Source organism: Narcine bancroftii, chromosome 13 (assembly GCF_036971445.1).
Source record: "Narcine bancroftii isolate sNarBan1 chromosome 13, sNarBan1.hap1, whole genome shotgun sequence".
NCBI classification, from domain to species: Eukaryota; Metazoa; Chordata; class Chondrichthyes; order Torpediniformes; family Narcinidae; genus Narcine; species Narcine bancroftii.
The window spans coordinates 87,084,021-87,103,457 of record NC_091481.1 but is presented as its reverse complement, the minus strand read 5'-3'; the positions used below and the strand labels follow the sequence as shown (position 1 = coordinate 87,103,457).

General features: G+C 41.1%; 1 protein-coding gene across 11 annotated transcripts in view; it reads left to right on the top strand.

The window, feature by feature from the left end:
- Window positions 1–19,437, top strand: part of LOC138748799 (ryanodine receptor 1-like) — a 394,433-nt gene that overhangs the window by 324,764 nt on the left and 50,232 nt on the right. For all 11 annotated transcript variants that reach the window (XM_069909562.1, XM_069909560.1, XM_069909558.1 and 8 more), the window contains 4 exons: window positions 6,980–7,060; window positions 10,506–10,594; window positions 13,574–13,702; window positions 14,568–14,672. In XM_069909562.1, the coding sequence (XP_069765663.1) occupies window positions 6,980–7,060; window positions 10,506–10,594; window positions 13,574–13,702; window positions 14,568–14,672 (404 nt within the window). The remainder of the gene's footprint in view (window positions 1–6,979; window positions 7,061–10,505; window positions 10,595–13,573; window positions 13,703–14,567; window positions 14,673–19,437) is intronic.

Genomic DNA, 19,437 nt, shown 5'->3' with positions numbered 1-19,437 from the left:
AGACAGCAGAGAGGACCATGTGGACCTCAGCTGATAATATTGAGCAAGAATCGTTGGAGCCTCGTGAATGCACGAGGTAGAGTTGGAACGGAACAAACCGATCCTGCTCTAATAACTGTAATAATTGACAATTCCATGTTTTTTTGTTTCTCACGTTGTCACCTTGTTCCTCACCTACCAGCTGTATCCATCTTAAGCTCTGATCACGTCACAGTGAAATGAAGTTCTGGGCCTGATAAAACACACCGTGGACAAAATGACTGTTCTAGTTTAATCCTAGGCATGAGTCTGCTTTCAGGCATCATGAACTCGGATGGGTAGGCAGCCAGAACCTGGATGAGAGTCTGCAGTTGGGGCGTCATGCGCTCGAATGGGTGGACGGCCAGGGCCTCGTTGAGAATCCACGGTCGAGGCGTTGGGAGCTCTGGTGGGCGGGCAACTGGAGTCTAGATGAGAGTTTGTGGTTGAGATGTTGGTACCTCCAGTGGAAGGGTGGCCAAGGCCAAAAATAGAGGAGGGGGTTGATTTTTACACAGGATACATGGAAAATACCAAATTTTTGGGCCAAAAATAAAGGGTTGACTTATAACACACGTATGTATGGAATATTTTCTGATTCTTATAAACTCAGAGTTCCAGCCCAGATGATTTAATTTTTCCTCATCAGCTAACCCCCTCATTTCTGGAATCAACCTGCTGAACCTGCACCCGATGAAAGCAAAAATTCCATTTTCCACCTTGATTTCCTGTTGCACCTGCAAAAACAATCTCATGTGATTCATTCACATATTCCCAAGTCCCTCTGCACAGCAGCCTGCTACCATCTTTAACCAGTTAAATAATAATTTGCTTTCCTTTTTTTCATTCCAAAGTGGATGACTTTACATTTACCAGCATAGTACTCCATCTGATTGGCTCTTGCCCATTCACTTTACCCATCTCTGCCTGTCTTCAGACTCTCGATGCAATCTACATAATTTGCTTTTTCACTCAATATGCTAACATCAACAAACTTAGATGAGCTACATTTGGCCCCCTCCTCTAAATCGTTAGTATATCGTGAACAGTTGCAGGCCCAGGACTGATCACTGCACCATTCCACTCACCACCATTAGCCAATCCGACAAACACCCATTTACCCAACTTTCTACCTTCTATTGGTTAACCAATCCTCTATCCATGCTAATACATCCCAACTCCACGCATTCTTATCTCATGCAGATATGACCTCTTATCCAACACCTTCTGGAAATCCATAATTACAGCATCTGCCTCTTCCCTCTATTTATCGTGCTTGTTATATCCTCAAGAAACTCCAGTAAACTTGTTTAACACGAGTTTCCCTTCCTGAATCCATGCTGCATCTGCCTGAAGGAACCATTTCTATGCTGGTGTCTCACTACTTCTTCCTCATTTCTATCAGCTTCAAGCATTTTCCTATCAACAGACATTGAGCTGACAGGTCTGCAGTTACCTGCTTTGTATTTACATCATTCTTTCAGCAGTGATGTGACATTTGCTGTCTTCCAATCTTCTGGCCTAGAGTTTGGAGAATGTTGAAAAATGACTACAAATGCATCTTCCTTTTCCTTCAGTACCCCGGGATGCATTCATCATGACCAGGGGACTTGTCTACCCTTCTGCCCACCATTACCTTGAATGATTGTATTGAGGTCCTCGTCTTCCATTTCATCCTCAACATCACTCTAGCAAAATATCCATGCCTTCCACTGTGAAGACTAATGCAAAATACTTGTTCAAGGCCTTAGCCACATTACCTATTGTTAATTCCCCCTTCCTATCTTCCAAGAGTCCTATGTTTACTTTAGCCACCATTTGTCCATTTTATACATTTATAAAAAGAACTTTTACAATCTGTCTTTATGTTCAGTGTTAGTTTCTTTATTTCTTAGCAATGGTTCTTTGTTGCTTTTTAAAATTTTCCCAATCTTCTAGTTTCCCCACGACTGTTTAACTTTAGAACATTGCTAAGAAAGACCAGCTGTGATTTCAGAGCCCAGCACTGACGGGCAACCAACATTCAGACCGCAAATGTTGATTCTTTTTAACGATCTCCTCTGCCTGCACTTGATAGTAGTCACACACAACCCCACTGTACTGACTCCCCTTTTCCAGTAAACCAGTCAGCAGACCAAACCCTGATCTCGGGGCATAAACGCCTGAGGACACAGCCACCACGCACTTCCTCCCACAGCTTCCAGACAATCTGCTGAAAATGATGTGCCCCACCCCACCTCTTGAGGCCTCTGTCCTATGCTTTACACAGGATAATGCATGGTGGGTCCCGACACCACAGAAGCTGCTGAATTGTGACAGTGACAGGCACACAACTAACATGATTGGTCACTGCCCACAACTATTTTTTTAAACCCTAAATATTATCATTTATTTTCAAGAGCTAGGTGCTACCTGCATCTCCAGCATTTATTCCTAAATACCCTTGAGAATGAAGTGATTGCTGCCTTGAACTGCTATGGTTCTTCTGGTGAAGAGCTTTCTATGTTGCTGTTAGGTAGAGAGTTCCAGTGCGCAATGGTAGCTTATTTCCAACTTAGGATGGTATGCAACTTGGAGAGCAGCTTGAAGGCATCTGGGTTTCCCTGGTCCTTCTTGGGAATAGAACTTGAATTTACAAAATAATGTGCATGAATGACTAACAAACAGTCAGCACACGCTACAGCCACTGGACAGAAGTAGTGAATGGATATTGATGTAGATGGACCATTGGTCAAGTGGTCTGTGTCGTCGTGGGAGGAATTGAGCTTTCTGACACTTGCTGGAGCTACTCTTAACCAGGCAAGTGGACCTTTGAGGTGGTGAAGAGACCAGTAGGTGACTGGCTCATCTCCTGACACCACAATGGTCACAGTATTTACATTTCTCATTGAGTTGAATTCTAATCACTGCTAACACCAAGGAGATCGATGATTGATTCTTGGATACGATAATGACATTGAACATTTGGTAGCTCGCTAGACTCAATCTTGTTTAAAAATAGTCACCATCAGCACAATTTCTACTTCACATTTTTCAGGCAACTTTATTTGTTAAGAAGTTGCAAGAAAGTTGAACATTGTTCATCATCGTGTCTGACTTGATGAAAGGAAGCAGCTGAAGATGATTAGACCTTTGGACACTGCTCCAGGGAACTCTGGCAGTGATGCCTGGGGCTTGGCTGATTGTCCTCGGACAACCACAAGAGTGTCAACTTTTGTATGAGAGGAGCCCTTTGATATGTCTATTTGTCACAAACTGCATTGGGAAGGGTTCTCTGTGAACAGAGACTGGGTTATCTCTAACATCCATACCGCCATGTAAAGAACACAATTTGCAAAGTATAGAATCACAATGAAAAGAAGGGCAATGTGATTGCACCGTTATGGGTTTCCTTCAGGAGCCTGAAGGCTACAGGGAGGAAACTGTCTTTAAGCCCATTGGAGCATGTTTTCACTCTTTTCCCCATTGGGAGGGGGAAGAAAAGAGACTTCCCAGTGTGTGGTGGGTCCATCAGCATAACAGCTGCCTTTCCTAGACAGCAGATGATGGAGTCCACAGAATGTGGGAAGATTTCGTTATGATCTGAGCTCTGAGACAAAAATGTTCAGCCATTCTCCCACTGACGTTGCTTGATCCGCTAAGTTCCGCCAGCAGAGTGGTACTTAGTGCAGATGTTCTTCTCGATGCACTTTCATTGCTGAGAGTCCATTGAGTGGTAATCAGTGGGATTGGATTGTTCCTGCCAATGTTGTAACTGAACAAACAACTTGACTAAAGGCACAGTTAGTTCTGGAGACTTCAGTATATCGATGAATGTTGTCTGGTCCCGCTAACTGTAGCAAAGAATTTCTCAGCTCACATGTATTCAGCCCTGGGACCTTTGGAAGTTTGTACAAGTTTTAAACTCTTTTACATTTATTGTTTGCTCCATTTTATATTGTTACCCCACTTAGTACAACACTGATTCATTACACAATGGTATTGGTGCAGGGCAAACCTTTTTATTAAAAAAAATACAAGTCCAAATCCCAAAACCTGCCAGCATGCCAAAACTTGGCCATGTTCATATTCTCTCAGCCAATATGAATACAGTACATTACTGACTCCTTTTTAGATAATTTAATTAGCTCTCTTTTTCCTGTTGGGAGTACATCTTCATTTCTAAAGTGATGTACCAGTCTGCAAGTGTAAAAACATTTTTGTGGTGTAATTGGAAAAGGAGTTTGCGTGTGATAAGTGCAACAAGTAGAAAGTCCTCAAAAGGGTGTACTAGAGTCAAGAAAGCAACAGATGTTCTTAGGTTTGTCAGTAAGGAACTGCTTGATAGTCTTGTCAATAGATCTGTCTGGGCCTGAACGTATTTTTCTTTGTGGGATGGATAGCCTCTTCCTTTCCAGGTCAGACAGTTATTAAAGAATGACAGCCATTAAGTTGGAGGTGAGCAATCTATTTTTTTTTAACTTCCAGCCAATAAATCTTGTTTTATAATTGCACTAGAGATTACTTTTGTTCTACTTCAGATGAAAATTTTGCCCAGAATTGCTTTTCTTAACATTTTCTTCGTGAAATGACTTTTCTTAACATTATTATTGTTACTAATTTATAAACAACGGTTAGCATCAATGGAAGAGTCAGCGCTTGTCTAATAGTTTCATACTCATCTCAGCACAGGAAGATGTCAGGGACGAGAAATGAACAGATACCTGGGTTAATACGTAAAGATCCAATTTCTCAATTCATGAGAAGTGAGATGGGACAGGAATGTTCTTTGGGATGGAGAGAGAGACGTGTATATAGTTTCTTGTTCAAGTACAGAGGTCTGTACTGTTAATTATGAAATAAGGAACGCAGCTCAGTTCTGAGGAAAGACAATGGTGCATAGAGCGGAATAAAGTAGCATTGAGAGAAGCCGCTCAGGAATTTCCAAAGATTATGAAAACGTTGCACCATCTCATGAGGTAACATCGTGAATTTCAACAGTGCAAAGAAAATATGAGAGCAAATCTTGTGAAATTCCTAAAGATCTCAACTTGAGAATGAAACCATTCCACATATTTCAAGTTTGCCCTTATATATGTGGAATATATACCCATGAATATTTAGCTTCTAATTTGTTTTAAATATTTTACTAATTCATCGGTTGCTGTTGAGGTATGAACATGGTTAACATTTGAACAATTGTGCTGGATAACGAGTGCACATATTTGTGGTTGACCTTTTGACTTTTTTTCCCCTACCCCCACCTACAAACCTCTCAAAACTTATACTTGTGAACCTTACCTCACCATCTCCTTTGATTAAAGTTATTAAACTTACCTACAGTGTGACTTTAATCTTTATCTATTAGCTGACATCAGGGTTGTCATAGTCCCAAGGCAAGCATTTGTGGATTATTAGAAGGCATACAATTGAAAATCAAGGAAATATGCACACAACAGTGTACATGATTAATTCTACTTTAACCTACTAGAAAAGGAACCAACCTGGTCTTTTCAAGTTTTAGTGGTGCCAAAACCTCATTGTTATAGAACTGCAACCAAGACAAAAAGGCTGGCAATACCCATGGTAATACTCAGGCAAAGTCGCTGAGTGATTCATAGCAGTGAGATAATTGGAGTGTGAATTATATTGGTAAACTTCATCAAATAATAAAAATTTCACTTAGCCTCATTTTAATTCCCCCTCAATTTTCTACCCTTTTAAAGCCACTATCAGGATGATTCCTACATGCCTGCTACCCTCTAACACTCCTCTCAGCTGAATAATGTGTTCAGCCAAAACCAATTGTTTTACCCAAACAACTTCATCTCTGTCTGCATGATTACAAGGATCCATGAAGATCAGTTGGAGCAGGAACTCCAACAATCGTGTAACCCCAAATCTGTCGAATTTATAACGAATCTGCCAGAAATCCGGAATCAAGCATATGCCTGAAAACTTGACTATGTAGCACCTAAACACCTAGCAAATGCACGCACGTTTCTAATCGTACATGCACAGAGAGTAAGGACAAAACAAGAAGCTTAAAGGAGTGTTAGGTTTTATGCAAATAAAGGGGACCTGTTGCCATGAAAGTTCCCATTGGAAGATAGGTTTGCTACATGGCAGCTAGTGCATTCGTTGGCTGAGTTTATTGAAACCCATCTAAAGGCCTCCCTTTCCTCAGCGACCCGACTCCCCGATCTTACCTTGCCCTGACTTCTGAACCTTATTCCTGAGATCCTTCATGAACTCTGCATCTAAGCTTCACCTGCTTGGACTGCCTCACCCACTCCGATCTGCTTCGTCCACCCACTCCTGGTTTGCCATTCCGACATCAGCGATCCCCTGCCATAGTGTCCAGTAGCCCTTCAGCCATGAGGTTCGTGCAGCCCAATTCCCATGATTTGATATCCACCTTATGCATTATTGTTCCAGTGCAATTGAACCAACGTTCATTGTCCGCACCACCTCAAAGTCTACAGTCTGAGAGCAGACATCTGATACAGTGCCAGAACTCCATTATCACAGAATTTCTAGCCAAGAATAATTCTTCACTAAGACATTGAGCCACTGTGGCAAATGAAGACAATTCTGTCTCAGCAGCATTTTCCCAGTGTTTCCATCAGCATTATGACTCACCTGGGTCCAGTGTCTCTTTGTTTATGGCTTGAATTGATGTTTTCTCTCTACTGAACTCTATTTTGCAACTAGCCCCTCTACGAAAGTAGCCATTTGAGGGAATCTCAGTTGAAAGATGGCACATGAATTTCCTCCAAATTTTTCTGATTAGGAGTGGGTAAGGCTGATTCATCTCAACAATGCAGTCACCACATACATTTCTAAAGTTGAATGCTGAAGCCATTCTGATTTTCTGCATGATGTCATTACTAACAATGGGTTCCTTAAAGAGAGAACTCCTTCTGTATCATTCTCAAGTGTACGTTTCTGCTGCAGGATGATGACTTTTCTTTCTGTGTAGGTGAGAAAGTGATGTCAGATGATGAATTTACTCAAGATCTATTCAGATTCCTGCAGTTGCTTTGTGAAGGCCACAATAACGGTACACAATATTACTCAACATTTTCTTTCATCAATAAGTTTTATGTGCAGAACTCTGCATTTCTAAAGTAAAGCAATGAATGTTTTAAGGTTTAATATTTGGGGTCAATTTCATTCTCATTTTTTAAATCTTATTTGGATTGTTGATTAATTAAATACACTATACGTACACAATAAAGTAAATACGGACTTTCCAATGACAAAGCAAGTTTAAAATGGAATACAAAGTAAGAAGTTCATTGCAGATGGTCAGGCTTTGGAGTTGAAAGCAAGTTATAGTTGAGAAAAGCATGAGACAATCTGAGCAACTAACTAAGCCATGCACTTTCAAAATGCAGGGATTTTGATGTGAAGCCCCCGAGCTGATCTTAGCTCAGTTCCAATCTGATCTCAGCTGCATCTGAAATTTTAATGTTATCTATGGAGTGAACACAAAGAGAAGCCATAGGTGGTGGAATTGGTAATTCATGAGGTTGTCGTTGGGAGAGACCCAGCAGGTTGGACTGGATCCATAGGTAGAAATGGTCAATGTTTCAAGTCTGTACCCTTCATCAAGATGAGGGGGAAGCAGGAAATATTACACATATAAAGAGGGAAAAGAAGCTGGGTGAGGGGCCCACAGATGATAGGACAGAACAGGTGAGGTGGAGTGACAGAGGGGGGAGAGACCGTGAGAAAGTGGGGGGGCGGGGGTGGCGTGTTACAAGTACAGGAGTAGGTAAAGAATGTTAATAGTGGGATTCAGATTACCTAAAATTAGAAAAAGCAAAGTTTATGCATTAAGTTCAAAGCTGTCCAGGAGGAAAAGGTTGTGTTCTTCCTCACATTTACGTTTGGTCTCACCCTGACAATGGGCGAGACCAAGAACAGATATGTCACTGCAGAAATGGTTGGGGCAGTTCAAATGATTGGCTATAGGAAGCTCAAGTTTAGACCCATAAAAAGAGCATAGGTGTTTGGTGAAGCTGCCACTCAATCTGTGCTTGGTCTCGGATGTTGAACAGGGTACACCAATTGTAGTAGATCAGGTTGAACGATGTGCAGGTAACGCTCTGCCCCAGCTGGAAGGTCTGTTTGTGGCTCTGAAGGAGGTGAGAGAAGAAATGTAGGGATATTTTGTACATTACAGGGGGAAGAAAATAATGGGGGGGAAGGTTAGGTGGGAAGGGAGGAGTGGACTAAGGAATTTCAGAGAAACCTATCCCTGCTTTGGGGTGGAGAAAGAAAGGTGTGACTGATGATGGGATCACACTGAGGTGGGTGGAAGTGTTGGAGTATTATGTGACAGATGCAGAGGCTAGTGGGATGGAAAGTAAGGCCCAGAGGGACTGTTCATGACCTGGCTAGGGGTTGGTGGGATAAGGACAGACAAACAAGAAATGAGGAAAATACAGATGCAGGCTTTATCAATGACAGTAAAGGAAATCGATGTTTATTAAAGAAAGAGGACATTTTGCATGTCCTGGAGTGGAGGGCCTCATTTGGGGAACGGATGTGGTGGTTGTGGAGGAAAGAGGCATAATCCAGGTAGCTGTGAGAGTTGTTGGACTCCTGAGATGGAGACAGAGGTCAAGGAAGGCAAGAGAGACATCAGAAACAGTCCAGGTAAAATTAAGGAAAGGTGGAAAATGCATTGAAGTTAATGGTCATCAACACAGGTACAGGAGGTAGCACCAGTACAGCTGTTGATGTAGTGGAAGAAGAGTTGGGGAGCAGTACCTGAGAATAAGCAGTACATGAGAAAAGGCAGGCGTAGCAGGACCCAAGTGTAAGCTCATGGCTACACCCTGGATCTGGAAGAAGTATGAGAAATCAAAGGAGAAGTTGTTAAGAGTGAGGACCTGTTAGTTGATTAAGGTTTTTTTTCTATTAAAGAAACCAGCACTGGGCCCTGAGGCCTTCACGATGGAGTATGCGTGTGGATTGCAAACCACAGTAAAGATAAATAGTGGGGGCTAGATGATCAGAATTCTTCAAAGTGGAGAGGTGCAAGTAGTGTCCTAGATGCAGGTGGGAAGGAGCTTGATGGTGTCAAGGTACAAGGAGGAACGTTTGGTGGGTCAAGAGCAGGCACAAACAATGGGTCTGCCAGGGCAGTTCTGTTGGTGAATTTTGGGGAGGAGATAGAAGTAGATGGAGTGGGGTTGGGGAACTATTTGGTTGGAGGCAGTAGTGGGGAGATCCTCTGACATGATGAAGTCAGTGATGGTCTGGGAAATGATATCCTGATGATGGTTTGTTGGGATCTTGGAGAAGTAGGAGATATGAAGAGGTGTCTGAGAGCTGGTGTTTGGCCTCAACAATGTATCATCAGATCACAAATGCGCCTCTCTCTTCTGTGGGTTTAATGGTGAAGTTGGAATTGTTGAGGAGTAAATGTTTATTGAGGGAAGGGGGAAATACAGACATTAGAGAGTGAGGTGGACAAATCTTGCAGTTAATGTTCAACTGGCAATTAGGGATGAAAAGGTCAAGAGCAGGAAATTTACTGGAGAGTGTTGTCCAGGAGGAGGTGGAGCACTGTTGGAGACAGATAATGGGATAATTAGTGGAAGGTTGGGATTCATTGTCAAACAAAAAGACATGGAGGAGGAAGTGATAGAAGAAGCATTTAGTATAAAGTTAGGCACAGAATTCAAATATATCCTGTAAAAATAATGAACTTTTACAGGGCAAACTTTCATTAAATAGGATTGCCTTTTCTCATTGAGTCATTTTTTAAATATAATCTGTAAACATGATTGGATTAAATGCAAGAACAGTACAAAAATCTCTTCTCAAGGATAAACAAAGAAATATCAAAATTTATGCTCTGAACTCTGGATGGAAATTTCTGGAATGAGTGAAGAATATCATTGTGTAGAAAGAGTTGTGTGATGGGTTTTAAGGCGAGTGTGATGAAAATTCAATTTAAAAAAAAGTAAATTCAAAACATCTTGGAAGAAGTGTTGTTGGAGACTGAATGTTTGAAATAATCTACCAGCGGAAGTCAAGGAGTCCTGCAGATTAGAAGAGTTCAAATTCAGAATGGCATTATTCATCTTTGATGTTCTGTGAATGACTTTCTGGACCATCTTCCTGAACAAGGAATTGTGGAAAACTAAAAAAAATTTTAAATCATACAAACAAAGACAGTTTTTTCGCTCCTGAATTCGAGAGGAAGTTGTAATTAAGTTAAACTGGGAATATATTTTTTATCTCATTTGTGATCTAAATGTCTATAACTCCATGCTTGAGAGATCCGTACAAGTTTCAACATGGCTATCGACCATTGTTGTAAGATCTATGTTTTTCTGCAGCTATTCTGTAACTTCATCTTGTTGTTCGTTGATCAGAAAATGCATTACTTTTTGTCCAGTAAAGCCCAAGCAAAATTCACAGAATCATTTCCGAGATTGTCAAGGTAAAAGAAGGGTTAGTAAGGAAATGTTAAAAATGTGTTTCAGATTTCCAGAATTACCTGAGAACTCAAACAGGTAACACCACAACCATCAACATCATTATTTGCACCGTCGACTACCTGCTGCGCTTACAGGTGCTTATTTCCTTTTGAATTTGGATTATTTATATTTGTCTGAAGACTCGTGAAGAAACTAAGTTGAAGTCCATCCAGTTTCATTCTCCTACACGGAGTGCAATGTGTCCCTAACCAAACGTGTCAGGACACAGCTGAAAGAATAAGAGTGGTTGGCATTGATTTTAACTGGGACTTGCCACAGTGCTTGGAGCTTGGCTGAGGTGAAACAATATTGCCATAATGAATTTGGCTGCTGTAAAACAATGAATTTCGTGACAATAAATTCTGATTCTGATTTGTTCAGTACGTCCAGTTTTACAATAATGTAGATGGCCCACTGAGAGAGGGGACAACACTCCTATTGGGAAATGAGGCAGGATAAGTGACTGATTTTCAGTGGGGAAGCACTTTGAGACCTGTGACCAGGTAAAGGAACATACAGCAAATAAGAGCCTTTAGAAAGTAAAGTAGGGAGGACACATTCGGCATGTGAATGACAGGGCATATTAAGGCTCTGGTCAAAAAAGCAGGAAGTATATGGTAGATATGTATGTGAATCCCTTAGAGCAGGGGTGTCAAACTCAAATTCACAGAGGGCCAAAATTAAAAACTTGGACTAAGTCGAGGGCCAAACTAAATATTTATTGAAAATTTTCAACAACATATGCATGTTTTCTCTTCTTTCAACATATGTAATGTTAAACTTTTTCTTATTAAAGTAAATGTTTAATAATAGTTTTGGATAAACTCTTTCCAGAAGCATTAACAAATGAGAAATAAAATATTCAATAAATAATATTTCTCTATAGAGGATTTGTCAAATGTTGCTAGTGTGCTGTCAAATAGTAAAATCTGAGGGCTATTGAGAAAGTGGGAGAATAACATGATTCCTGAAACAATCAAATGGTTTGTGGGCATGAACTCTAGCAGGGTTATTTGCCATGCCCTTTTTCCATTGGTATAGATATCCTTTGATTTACACACTTTTCAAGTTTTATGCCTAATGAGCTTGTATCCAGGTGCAGGACCATTTTTAACCAGGAATATATTTATCACTGTGACATGAAACTATTGGAAGATCGCTTTATCCTGAGATTAAAGTTCATAATACTTACTCAGGCCTGTGTGCGGGAGGGCGGGATTTGCGGGCGATCGGGTTGGACAACGACAGTGCGGAGGCATCGGCTCTCACTGCAGGGCGGCATCTCGGCGGATCAGCGGCCCCGTCACCGTGAGTCGCGGGTCGGCCTGCGGCAGGGAGGGGGAGTGGGCAATGGTCCTGGCGAGGTCAGGCCCCCCCTGAGTTTCTGCCGGACCCCCCTTGACCTGCTGAGTTTCTCCCGGAACCCCCTTGACCTGCTGAGTTTCTCCCGGACCTCCCTTGACCTGCTGACTTTCTCCCAGACCCCCCTTGACCTGCTGAGTTTCTCCCGGACCCCCTCCCCTTGACCTGCTGAGTTTCTCCCGGACCCCCTCCCCTTGACCTTCTGAGTTTCCCCCGGACCCCTCCCCCTTGACCTGCTGAGTTTCTCTTGTACCTCCCTTTGACCTGCTGAGTTTCTCCCGGACCCCCTTTTCTTTCCGTGCCGGTGTCCCAGGACCTTTCCAGGGCAGTCTCCGCGCTCAGGACCGCGCTGGGATCCCGGTCAGCGGTGGAGGAGCAGGTGAGCGCGGCTAATCCTGATCCAGCCCACGCCACTCCCGAGATTGGCGGGGGGGGTTCCACCCTACCTGCCCGACCAGCCTTGCTCTCCACGTGTACTCTGGGCACCCGCCGCTGTTCCGGTGGGAAGGCGCAGGGCGGCCGGCGCCCTCATCGCCAGGCGGGGAGCCCCAATCTTCCCTCCGGCGTCCCGACTCCATCTGCAGCTTCAAGAAACGCTGTGCCACTGGGGTTCCGGGGGCTGGGAAGCGGCCTTGGCTTCCCCTGACCCCGGCCAGGCTGCGCTGCGGTGGGGGGGTGGGCGGGGGGAACATGACAGCATGTTTATAAAACCACCCACCGCTATTTTTCAAGGACCAGGATTTTTCTCTCTCTCTCTCACCCTGGGACACAGCGGTTACTGTGCATGCGCTATACTGGCGCGGCGGCTAGCGGGCCACCTCTAATACATTTTTGATATGATCTTGCGGGCCAAATCTAATTATATCGCGGGCCAGAGTTTGACATGTGTGCCTTAGAGTGTAAGATGTAAGAGGGGAAAGCAGGAGGACAAAAAGAGAACAAGATCATTTGAGCAGAGAATAAAGGAGAATCCTGACACTTTATTAGTAAGAACCAAAGTGTAGCTAGGGAATGAATGTGGTCATCTGCAAGTCAGGTATTATTTCTTGTCTGTATTTAATATTTAGGTCAAGGCAGCTAGGGAATTCAGGGAAGAGAATAGTGATGTATTAAAGCATATCCACATTTAATTAGAAGACGGGCTCCATATAGGTTCAGGCTCTTCTTGGAGTGTATATAAAATTATCAGGCCATAAGTAAGTTGAATAGTCACAGACTTTTTCCACAGTGCTGGGGGTGGGGAGAAGTGCCTAGAACTAGAGGGCTTAGATTTGAGGTGAGAGAGGAAAGATTTAAAAGAGCCCAGAGGATGGGGAGTACATGGTACAAGCTGCCAGAGGAAGTGGTGGAGGTGGGAACAATTACAAGATATAAAAGACACATAGACAGATTCAGACAAGGTCAGGAAAGGTTTTGCTAGAAATAGCCAAGTATCTGCAAAGGGGTGTAGCTTGAGTAAGCCACTTGGTCAGCATGGATGAGTTGGGCTAAAGGGCTTGTTTCCATGCTGTAAAACTCTATGACCCTAAATATATTTAAGCAAAACTAAAAAGGGAAATTCATGGAGTCAAACGTTACCATCTTGATCCAAATGTAAAAAGTTACTTTTGTTGTGGTGTATTCTCATTTTCAGGAAAGTCTGGCTTCCATTTATTGTAAACTAACAGATCGCTTGACATTTTTATATCTGCACTCTTGTCTCTTTGGCTTAGGAATCGATCAGTGATTTCTATTGGTACTACTCTGGGAAAGACGTGGTGGATGAGCAAGGGAAAAGGAACTTCTCCAAAGCTATGGCTGTAGCTAAACAAGTTTTCAACAGTCTTACTGAATATATTCAGGTAATAAAACATCATCTATTTTCCAATTGAAGTTGTTATCTGATGTTAATTTTAAAAGGTTCATTGTGCTTGCAAAATCATTTTAGTCATTTTGCATTTTAGTTGATTAATAATATAACTTAAAACTTGGATTGTGTTTTCCAATCACTTCAAATTCCTGTCCTAACTCAATTACCTCCTCCAGCCCTACAGCTCTCTGAATTATTTGGGTTCTTCTAGTCCTAGTCCGATAATCTGATCCTTCCACCAGTGAGGGTCATGTGGTTTGTCATCTGGACTCGTATTTACCTTCCTAAATCTCCCAACTTTCTGCTTCTCTTGACTCCTTTATTTTCCATCTATTCCATGCCAGATTGGGAATTATTTCTGGAGTTTTGAGAGAGTAAAAATACTTGATTAATACAATTTGTTATTGATTCAAATATCAGATGACAATTATTTCTACTTTCTAAACTGCAGCAGGGATAGGCGTGATAAGAAGTGGCTGGCCCCAGTGCCACTAATGAAATGTTTTGTTTGCATGTGTTGTAACCATGATAGAAGTCAATGCAGACAGTCATTAAAATGGCTGAGAACATCACAGGTCTGCCAACGTTTCGGGCTTGAGCATCTGCCTGCATTTTGCTCGTCCCTTGGTGAAGGGCCCAAGCCTGAAATGTTGGTTATGTACCTTTATCTTTCCTCTCTAAAATACTCGGTTTGACCTGTTGACTTTCTCCAGCAGTCTTTTCAATAAAATAACCTTTATTTATTTTGCAATATTTCAAGCAAACCATTTGATTAATGAATTATGAAAATAATATTTAGAGCTGTACTGAGTGTGTGACATTTTATCTGAGTTGCATTGTACCTAATTATGTTGCAGGGTCCATGCACTGGTAACCAGCAAAGCCTTGCTCACAGCAGATTATGGGATGCAGTTGTGGGGTTTCTCCATATCTTTGCACACATGATGATGAAACTTGCACAGGTAAAGCCGTTTAGGAGGCTTCTCGTCACCTCCATTTTTACATTTTGTCTGTCCGTTGTCCTACCGTAGAATGCATAATGATAGAATGAGGCAGGGCTTTGAGTTGAGGTTCATTTCTACTATGGTCCTTGAGTTGCCCGGGTCACTTCAGCTCCATCATTTTTCATCTCAACAAGGCCTCAAGGATGATTTTGCTGAAGATTTTTTCACAGCATTGTCAAAATTTTCTTTGCATTTATTTTACTTATTGGATTCCTATGAAGCAATCAGTTTCATCTCTGCCTTTCTCAAATCAATATGACAATTACCATTATACGACGAGCCCTATGGTATCAAATTCACTGGCATCTTCCCGACGAGTTAGTTCCATTTGCCAGTGATTCACCTCCCGTTCAGTCCAGATCTCTTTCAAGTGTCATAATTGCACTCAACCTCTACACCTTCTTCAGGCAGCTCGTCCCACATACGCAGCATTACTGATTTTAATTTGTTCATTCCCTTCGTATGTGCCTGCTTCTGAAAGTTATTGTGGCCACTGAGGTAAAAGCTATGAAATCTCTTTATAGCTAATAGAGAAGATTTCAACAATCAAGACATTTCACCGATCACCAATAGTGAAGTATTAATAAACCGTTTTGAATCTTTCAAGTTTTAGCAATAAGCTTCAGCTTACTTAAGAAAGAGTCCAAAATTTCTGGTGAGAAATCATGTTTCAGTGCACACATTTATAATGCAGGAAATTGGCCATCATCTTCTGTGCTGAATGCCAGTTAAACATGGTATTCCAAATGCTTCAACATCTCACTTTCCGACCTCTTCACCCCAGCTCCACCCATTACCCTTCCTTTCCTGGCTCCATCTGTCCATCCTCCTTCACCTCTCATTGGTTCATCTACTGGCCTTTGTTACACCCCTCGCCCTCTCCTCATTATATCTTCCCTCTCCACCCTTGGTCCATATGTAGGGTTTCAACCTGAAATGTTAATGATCCCTTCTTTCCCTCCACCATAGATTCTGATCAACTCGCTGACTTTTTCCATCCATTTGTTTTCTGCTCCATATTCCAGTGTCTACTTTCTTTTGTTTTTCATGAAAATTTAAATGATTTATGGACCATTCCTACTAACAGAACCTAGTTCATTACGTAGTGCTATATTCTGAATCAGCTTCCCACCTGAAAACCGGTGCTGTTACTATATTTATGTCTGCATCAGTCAAGATGTGGATGGGAAAATTGTCCCCTCTTTACATTAGCTGACATCAAATAATGTTGACTGCAGCCCAAGCTGCAAGATTGGACTTTGAAGGAAGTGAAGATAAAGGAATAAATGTAAGAACATGAAATGAAGAGAAATGTTAGGAAGGAGCAAAGAGGAAAAGAGAACTATGTTCTTGGGAAGGTGTATTAATAATCAGATGATTTAGTCATTCCTCGAGTATTTTTCCAACAATGAATGATTTTAGAGCTTTAATGTATGAGATCTAAACATAAAAGTCCAGTTGAGAAGTATTTCCTCGAAGGCCAACTACTGCAACATGTAGTTTGTTCACAGCAGTATCCTTCCACGTCTTTGAAGCATTTAATCACAAAGATTTGATTAGCCGAAAAAGTTTTAATTTTCTATTCTTGTTGATATTCACACGGAAGTAAGGTTGCTACATAGGATTTTTAAAACGTAAATGTTTGTGTTTCAAAAGAAGCTGGGCAATTCTTTAATCACGTAATTCCAGAGAGAAAGATGTGTCCTGAGAAGTTGCTTGAAATAATTATCAAAGAATGTTTTGGATGCATTAAGGCAGCAATGTTTCCCAAGGTACTTCTAAGGAAACAACTACTCCATGATATCAACAATTTCTAAAGATTCTAATAGTAAAATTATTTCAGTCGAAATACCTGTGTTTGAGTGAAAGATTATGTATTTTGAAGAGAAAATGTAGGGAAAGTGCATTCATATTTTCCACAAAATGTCTAAATATCATTTTTATTCTAATGAACAACAGATGCCTGATAATCGAGGATGCAGAAATAGCGTAAGAACTTTGTGTACTGTAGCTGCCATCCCATGCAAGTTGTTTGCTATAAATGCTGTTATTTTAATTTTTCATTCGGGCATAACCTATAGTTTTATTCAGTCTCTTGTTTCAGTGATACATCAGTCTTAACTTTTGCTTTTTATCAAAAATGCTCAAGTGGCTGTTGAATTTAAGCAGTTTATTTAAAATATATTTACATGTGTTGAAACTCAAGGTTCACATCTTAAGCATCAATTTCAAGAAGTAGTTTATGTAAGAATGTTTTTAACCTGAATGAAAAGGTGACAGGTCTAGTTTTCAGTAGTGATAAATGTGTCACTGAGAGCCTGTTCCACACTTCTTGTATTTGGTCCATTGAATATGTTGGACAGTGACTGAAGGGTCTACCTGTTGTCAGTCCAAGTCCGATCACAGAAGCAAATTAACACTGACAGTATATAACTCACTGAATGGGCAGTTGCATGTAAATTTGCCAACAGTAGATTAGCAAATTAATTTCAGAGAAAAATAATTTAACATAATTTCAGATGTTTCAACATGATTTCAGGAGTGAATAAAAAGTTAATCTTGATGTTCAGACATTTCTTTAAGAGATAGTTTTGAGTAAAAATGAAATTGATGCAAAGATAGTGCGCTTTCTGTTCTCTGAAACTTTCATTTGTGATAATGAAATATTGGACCATCTCTGTTGCGCCTAATTTTGTTCGCCAGCCATTGCTACATGTTTTCTTCACACCTTTTGTCAGGTTGTAAAACATTTTTCCCCACAATGTCATTGATTATCGTACATGGATATCTTACAGGGGGAAACAAGATGTTGAGATATTCGCATTGCATCACTTGAACCTTGGAACTAAAGCTCTCAACCATCTTATGAAATGTTAACTGTAATATTTTCTGAAAGAGGAACAATTATTCATTTTTTAATATCTTCCAGTTGTGCCTTGTATAATTTTGCTTTTGTAAAATCCATTGTGAATCTTTGCACTGATGATTTTATTTAAAAACTTGTTTACAAAAGTGTATTTTTTCAAGGTACTCTCACAACTGGATAAGATTGCATCCAAAATGTACTCAAGGTTGACGTTATAATTTTATACCCACTGAAAGCACTATTCTATTGTTAGCTTAGCTTAAAAAAAAGCTTACTTAGCTCAGGAAATGTTATAATCTTAAACATTAGTATAACATGTGGGATAGATATTTCTCATCAGGTTTTTTTTTTTTTTTTAAATGCAGTGTCTTAAATCATTCTAAAATCATTCTTTTAGCATTCTAAAAAGGGAAGGCAAGCAGCCAGAAGTCGTTGTACATGTTGGTACCAAGTCAGGAGATGGAATAAGGTCCAGGGAGTTAGGACATTTGTTTAAAAAGTAGGATCTTCAAGGTACTGATCTCTGTATTGCACAGTTTGTTTACATTTCTTTATTTGTTTGTATCTGTACATTTTTGCACTACCAAGAAGTGGTAATTCTGCCTCGCCGACAGGAAAAAGAATCTCAGGGCTGTATGTGATGCAATATATGAATTCTGACAATAAATCTGAAAAAGTATTTGCGGCTGGACGCTAAAAGAGGTTTGTGTTTATATCAAACTGAACCCTCACTCTGCCCCACTGCATCCATACCAAATTCTTAGTATTGACATGCACAGGTATTCAAGGACACAAATGAGGTGTGATCATATCACAGGACAAGTTGAAAGTCGATGACTCCCCAGGGCCTGATGGCATCTAACCCTTGTTATTGAGAGATGCAAGAAAGGAAATAAGCCTCCCAATAATCATCGAAAGATAGAGGAACAGATCTGTTGACAGATTAGGGAAAGAAGACGGTAATCTGCAGCACACTACAAGCCCTTCGGCTCACCATGATGAGCCAACCTAATAATCTACTCTAACAATTGCCTAGAATTTCCTAACTGCATAACCCTCCAATTTTATCAGTTCCATGTACCTATCTAATTGTCTTTTATAAGATCCTTTTGTATCACCCTCTACCACCATTGCCGACAGTGCATTCCATAAGACAGGAATAGAAATGGGCTATTCAGTCCATCAAGTCTGCCCAGCCATTTAATCATCCAATCCATTTTCCCCACTGCCCGGCCTTTTCCCCATAATCTTTGATGCCCACTCTAATCAAGAACCTATTGATCTCTGCCCTAAATACAGCCAATGACCTGACTTCCACATCTGCCTGTGGCAATAATTTTCGCAGATTCACTACGCCCTGTCTGAAGGAATTCTTCCACATCTCTGTCTAAGCTGACGCCCTTCAATCCTGAAGTTGTGCCGTCTTGTTCTAGACTCTCCCACCATGGGAAACAGCCTTTCTATATTTACTCTGTCCACACATTTCAATATTCAACATGTTTCAATGAGATTCTCCTCAATTCCAACGAGTACAGGCCAAGACCTGTCATATGTTCCTTGTCTGATAACCCTTTCATTACCAGAATCATCTTAGTGAACCTCCTCTGAACCCTCTCCAACATCAACACATCTTTTCTTAAATGAGGATCCCAAAACTGCTCACAATCCTCCATGGGGTCTCACCAATACCTTGTAAAGCCTCAAAATCACATCCATGCACCTTATCACTGTATGGAAAACTTTCCTTTTACATCCCCCCCCCCCCAGTCCTTACTCCCAACCACCTTAAAGCTATACCCCCTAATATTACCCATTTAACCCTGGGAAAAAGCCTCTGGCCATCCACATAATCAATGC